This window comes from Cyprinodon variegatus, unplaced genomic scaffold (genome assembly GCF_000732505.1).
Source record: "Cyprinodon variegatus isolate N-32 unplaced genomic scaffold, C_variegatus-1.0 Scaffold162, whole genome shotgun sequence".
In the NCBI taxonomy this organism is placed as follows: Eukaryota; Metazoa; Chordata; class Actinopteri; order Cyprinodontiformes; family Cyprinodontidae; genus Cyprinodon; species Cyprinodon variegatus.
Genome location: NW_015150615.1, coordinates 1,291,069 through 1,297,603, shown reverse-complemented (window position 1 = coordinate 1,297,603; position 6,535 = coordinate 1,291,069). Strand labels below are relative to the sequence as shown.

At 37.7% G+C, this 6,535-nt stretch overlaps 1 protein-coding gene across 1 annotated transcript; it reads right to left on the bottom strand.

Moving 5' to 3' along the window:
• Positions 1 to 249: 249 nt before the first annotated feature.
• On the bottom strand, positions 250 to 6,125 carry LOC107086798 (uncharacterized protein F13E9.13, mitochondrial-like). The gene is made up of 6 exons (XM_015377993.1): positions 6,053 to 6,125; positions 4,598 to 4,680; positions 4,335 to 4,515; positions 2,971 to 3,121; positions 1,675 to 1,802; positions 250 to 323 (listed from the first exon to the last, which is right to left on the bottom strand). Exons 1-6 carry the CDS (start codon positions 6,123 to 6,125, stop codon positions 250 to 252), a joined length of 690 nt encoding a protein of 229 aa, XP_015233479.1.
• Between the last annotated feature and the right edge of the window lie 410 nt (positions 6,126 to 6,535).

Here is a 6,535-nt window from a genome sequence, read left to right as displayed (position 1 = left end):
GCTATAGAAATAAACCGAATTGAATAGATCTACTGTCAGAGTATCAAAGTTTCCTCCACTATATATACAGGTTTTGAAAGTTTTTCCATTAATTTTCAGTTTTTAGATAAAATAATAAAATCTAAAACACGAACATGACGTGTGTAGTGGAAGTGGAGCAAAAACAGCAGATTCTGTCATCATCAGGTCGATGTTCCTGTTTTCTAGCAGAGATTTGCCTTCATGAAACGTGAGATAAGAGAAGGCTGATCAGCCCCAGTGAACTTTGGACAGGGTGAAGGCTGAGCTGTACGCTGACAGGGTCACCATCATCCTGTCTGGGTCTTACAGTTCACATGAGTGTGTCTGTGTCTCTGAGGAACATAACCACCAGGGAGTGTCCTGTTCTGTATTTCAGCTCTCAGCTATGCAGCTGCTCAGCGTCTGGATCGTCGCTTACAGTATTAGTTGAACTCTTTGCTAAAATTAGATGGCAGAGTGTTTCTGGGTGGGGAGCATGGTCCACATTTCACTATCAGTGACCATCTGGAGAAACATTTATAGCTAAGAAGCATAAAAAAATTTCCTTGTGCAACATTTGTTTGAAAGGAGTTGAAAAGGTTTCAGGGACAGTTTTTAGGCAAAGCGATTTAAACGTCAACTTTAAATAATTCAATCAATTGAACAATCGATTGAAGACCCCAATCTCTACTTTTCCTTGGATCAATAATAATGGGTCAACATTTAAACAGCTGACAAATTTAAGACTTTCCAGCAGTATCGGTCGATAAAGGCATCGACTAAACCACAATAAGGCTGTTTTATACTTTAACTACCAAACATTTCAGGCTGTGACCAAAAAAACAGACAGGAGATCACCTATAAAATGCACATTAAAATATATGTTTATGATATATATTAAAATTACTTCCTTTATTAATTAATAAATATAAAGAGAAGTAATTATTTAATTTTGAATAAATCTATTCAATTAATCAATCCATTTTAGACCGATACTGGTGTCGGTATCGCTGCAGTACTAATGGTGAAGTTTATTAATAGCCTGTCTGTGTGATACAGATCCTGGTTGAATGCACTGAAGTGAAATACTGAAAATCATGTAGTGAATCTCAATCTATATACTATTAATTGTCATTGTATGTTAAACAGGCCTATAGGCTCATAGAACTTTTGTCCAAAAAACCCCAAAAAAGTTTTAAAGCACCACCTGTTCTTCCAGTGGCCCTGATCAACTGGTCCTGAACCCTATTTTGGCTACACCCTTCTGTCAAGCATTGATGTCGATAATAGTTTGCTTTCTATACTATTTTAAAATATTAAAAACATGAACGTTTATGTATCAAAGTGATTTGAAATAAAATCAGACCCAGTGAAATACATGGTAACTTTGCCAGACACAAAGAAACCAGAAACTGTGTTAAAAAAAAGGGTGATCACTACATTTCAATGGTTAACAATGGATTATACCTCCACATGACATCAAAAGCCTCTTCTAGAGCAGAGAGGGAGCAGCAGCACAAATGTTGTTTCCTTTAATACAACACTGCCCCCTGCTGGACAGAGCTTCTAACAACGCCTGATATAAATCAACATTTAAAGCTTTGCTCTGTCTAACTAACCAGGGAAACATGCTTCCTCAGAAACATGCTGGTTGCTGACAAAGTGCATCAGTACCTCTGAGCTCACATGGGTCAGCCTGGTCTCCGGTTGCCGCTCCAGTGATGATGAGTCCATCTGACAGGAAGAATTCAGCGGCTCGGGCCATTTCCTCTATAGTCACATCAGAGGTCAGAGCATGGGAACTGGAGACAGACACACGCAGTAAGATGAGTTTGTCCAGACGAACGCAAGACTTACTGTACAGGAAAACACTGCAAAAACCGATCCTAAAAAATAAAAAAAAAACATTAAAATTAGTGTACTTGCTCTCAACCCCTAAACCTGAGTGTCCCTGCAGGGCCCAGAGGGTGACGCTGAAGTTGTGCTTCTGGTAAAGGAGGAGGCTTTACTGCTTCTAAAACAAGTTTTTTCTCAAATAATTTTTTAACACTGAGAGAAATATCAGCTGTGCTGCTGCCATCAACACCTTTGTTTATAGATGTTGGAGATCGGCCTGTTTTTCAATGTAGTCCTGTTTTTCTGACTGTGACTAACTGGATGTGCTTTCTTCGTCCTCTGACATGGGAGCTGGCTCAGAGCCCGTCTGCCTGGCTGTGTGTTTCCTGGACGGGGCCGCCTTTTACAGCTGCTTTTTGTGTCTCTGCTTCTGTCTCCTTGAACCCCAGTCAGCCTCAGCAGATGGCCGCTCATGTCTGGTTCTGCTGGAGGTTTCTTCCTGTTAAAAGGGAGTTTTTCCTCTCCACTGTCGCTACAAGCATGCTTAGTGTGAGGGATTGTCTTCAAGTCAATGAGTCCATGCAATTAGATAGAAAACTTTGAATCAATCTGAATGTATGATCTTGTGAACTGTAAAGTGCCTTGAGATGACAGTGCAATATTGATTGTATACCATCTATATAGCATGTCTCTGATTGGACGAAAACGACTCATAAGAGTCTTACCCAGTTTACGAGTAAAAACTCCCAACCTAACCTAACCTAAACCTGAGCTAATCTTAACCTAACCTAACCCTAACGGTACTTAACCTAACCCAACTTAACTTAACCCAACCTAACTTAACTTAACTTAACTTAACTTACGGTAACTTAACTTAATCTTACCCAAGTCCTAACCATAACCAACCCAATCTTAACCTAACCTATCCAGGCAGCTTTCATTTGTCATTCCATAAATGGCAGAGAAGTGGACTCTGTCAACAAACTAAAGTGACGTCTGAAGGCTGTTGGTGGCGCTTTGCGCTCCAGCCCAAAGGGGCTGAAAACAAAGCAATTTTTATCATTTTAGTTTTTTTATTAACAGAAGCATTTTGCCAGGCAGAGTTAACTGGATCTGAGCAGCCAGGCGCCTCACCTGTGCTTCTTTTTGATGTCGGTAAAGATCTGCACATCGTCTGCTCCGATCTGCTTGCGATACCTCAAAAGGTCCCCGGCGCAGGCATTCAGCAGACCCTCATCTGCCACGTGAGAAAAGACAAACCCCTCTGCCCTGATGAAGTCCAGACCTAAAAAACAAACATCAACACTGCAGAAACTGCCCATCTAACCATGTCTTTCAATCTTGGATCTAGCCAAAAAAATGTTTTTGATTTAGTTTTTAAATTAAAAGTCTAAGCAGGAGCAGATTCTGAAAGATTATTTTTCATCTTTTGAAAAGATTCTGGTCAAAATGAGTGCAATAATCTGCAATAATATCTAAATAAGGTCACTAAGGCCACTGCAATTTGGTGAGACCTCTTGAAATCATGATATATATCCTAAAGACAACATGTCTTCCCAACATTCTGACTACAAAGGTAGATTTTTGCTAGAATTTTTTACATAATATCTTCTCAAATTAGGATTAATAATATCAGAGAATTTGCTCTTGATTAGTAGGCTGAACTCAAAGCAAGATTAAAAAGACTTTATGGCTCTAGATGTAAGATTGGTAGACATGTTGGACACATTTAGCTGTGAAAGTGGTGAGGATGATGAACTAGATGTTCCACTGCAAAAATTATATCTCAGTAAGACAATTTTCTTGAACTAAATGTATTTTTCCCTCGAGCAAATAGGGAGGACAATCTATCATTAGAATAAGAGGATTAAAAGAAAGAAAGCAAACACAAACATTGTATTTTATTTCCTTAGCATAATATAGATTTTCTTCTTTTAGTTGCAAAAATATTCATTTAATCAGCGGATCAAATTTTTTAACTTGTCTACTTCTATCACCTTGAACCCCAGTCAGCCTCAGCAGATGGCCGCTCACACTGAGCCTGGGTCTGCTGGAGGTTTCTTCCTGTTAAAAGGGAGTTTTTCTCTCCACTGTCGCTACAAGTATGCTCAGTGTGAGGGATTGCTTAAGAATCAATCAGCTGGTTTTCCTTAGATCTGACTGGAAGATCTGGTTGAATTGTTTCTGTACATTTCTTTGAGATTACATGTGTTATAAATTGGCGCTATATAAAAAAACTCAATTGAATTATCAGTTTTTATAGTGTAAACATTATTACGTGCTTGAAATTAGTTAATGGAGTTAGCTTTTTTTAATCTAAATGTAAATCCCTTTATTCCACTGGCAATTTTTTTTACTTACTGGTTTAAATCAAGACTAAATACACATAATTAGATGAAAAATTGACTTACTGATATTTACACTTTTGCAGTGGATTAGGACAAAATGTGTGCAGTGTGAAATGAGACATTGGACAATAAACTGATGAATAGTAGAACCTGAAGCTAAAGCCACAGCCAGTGCTTGCTGGTTAGCAGAGGACAGGATCTGAACTCCCAGAGGCAGGGTGGGGCAGACACCTCTGACAGCAGAGCAGACCGCTGTCATACAGGCACACACCTCAGGGCCCACGCTGAACGAGTAGGGGACATCGTGCATGTTTTCAACGATCAAGCCATCCTGAAAGAGGCATTTACAAGCTGTGATTCCTCTTTTGAGAGGGAAGATCTCAGCTGTGCTTACGTGATGTGTAGAAACTTACGATGCCTGCATCCAGGTAGACCTCTGCCTCATGGCACGCTTCTTTAATGATCTGCGGCATATTCAGACAACCCAGAGGAGTACCTGGGACACACAAGAAAGGACGCTATGGCGTAAGATGCCTGACAATAAAAAAACAAATGCCAATGTGTCTGACTTTGTAAACATCAATGAAAGTTGAACAAATTTAGGAATTGATTTTCTTCCTTTTTTGATACTCATATATCAGATGTTTCATCTGTACATGTTGTATAAGAATGAATCACAAATTCATGACTATAAGTCATGATTTCATGAGTACAGATCACAAATTTGAACATAAGAATCACAGTCTTCAAATTTAGGATACTTCAAATTCCAAGTACCTATCACAAATATAAGGATACAATATGCTATTGTAAAAGTATGCATTAAAAAATTATAAAGTACAAATCACAAAATTGACAGTTCAAATACCATATTCAAGAGTATGAATCAAAAATTATAAAGTACAAATCCTTAATTTAGGAGAACAAAACACAAATTTTACAATTCAAATCACAAATTCAGGAGTATGAATTAAACATTCATGAATAGAACTCACAAATTTATAGTATGATTTAAATATTTACTTGGAGGAATCACAGACTTGGAAGTACGAATCAGAAATATATAATATAAGCCATTGGCAGTATAACGTTCAATTGATGGTTCTGTTTTCATTCAATGCTGACAGTACACTTTCAGGTGCAACATCGCCACTAACTGGTGAGAAGTGTAACTGCTTCATCAAGGCGCTGTATATCCATACCCATTGATTTTTGACTAATACTTTTTAGAGCTTTATAACCTGGCTTTGAAACTTATAACCTTGAATTCTCAATGATAAATCTTTGGAAGTCACAGGTATGTAGGAGCTAAAAAACAAGAGACAAATACAAATCTTAAGGTTATTCATGTTCATGGACTGATATTTACAAATTCAGACACCTATGCACACATTTTTCTTTTTTTTTTGTTGAGTTTCTGCGCCACTAGTGGCTTGTTTCTTCGACAGTAGGCTGAAAGGAAAGGGGGTATGAGAGAGAGGGAGAGGCATGCAGCCAAGGATCACAGGTTGGATTCAATCCTGGGTCGAAATTTGAGGCCTCAGTACACGGGTCGTGCGCGTTAACCACTGCACCACCCGCATGCCCCTATGCACACATTTTTGACAGTTATCTTACCCCATAGATTCAGAGTAATACTTGACAAATATTTAGACAAACTGTACTTTTTTTTGCCAGAATTATTACTTTTCTGTGATCGCTTCATTGCATCCTACTACTCTAATACTGGATCAAACTACTTCAGAAAAAAGATGGCAGATTTGTTAAGAGTCTAATGGTAAACCAGTTATATCTTTCAGGAATCCTGCAGCAGTAGCCAGTCCTGCTCCATGGAGAATAAAAAAAAGGTTATAAAAAATAGAATTTACCTGGCAAAGCTTTGACATGAATCATTCCAATAACGACGGATTTCAGGGACCCAAAAAGTTTCTGAAACTTCATTTTGTTTTTTTTAGTGGTACCACACGGCTGCTGGGGTGAATGAAAGGTGATTTTCTCTTTCACTGGAGTGAGTATCACGTGACTGAGCAAGGTTCAAAGACAAAAATCAATCAGAAACTCAAACTTTTAACTTGTTTTTTTAATAATTTTGTTCAGAAAGGCTTCAGTTGTTTTTATTTCCCATTGAATGCATTAAAAAGCTTTAAATAAATACATGTGGGTTAATGAACACAGGGCCTGCAGGGTTGAGTTTAATACAGCCAATGCATGAATGTCCAAAAGGGGCAAAATTTAAAAAGCAGAATAAACCATTAAACAGGTATTTCAATGTGTTATAAAATATATATATATATATATATATATATATATATATATATATATATATATATATATATATATATATATATATA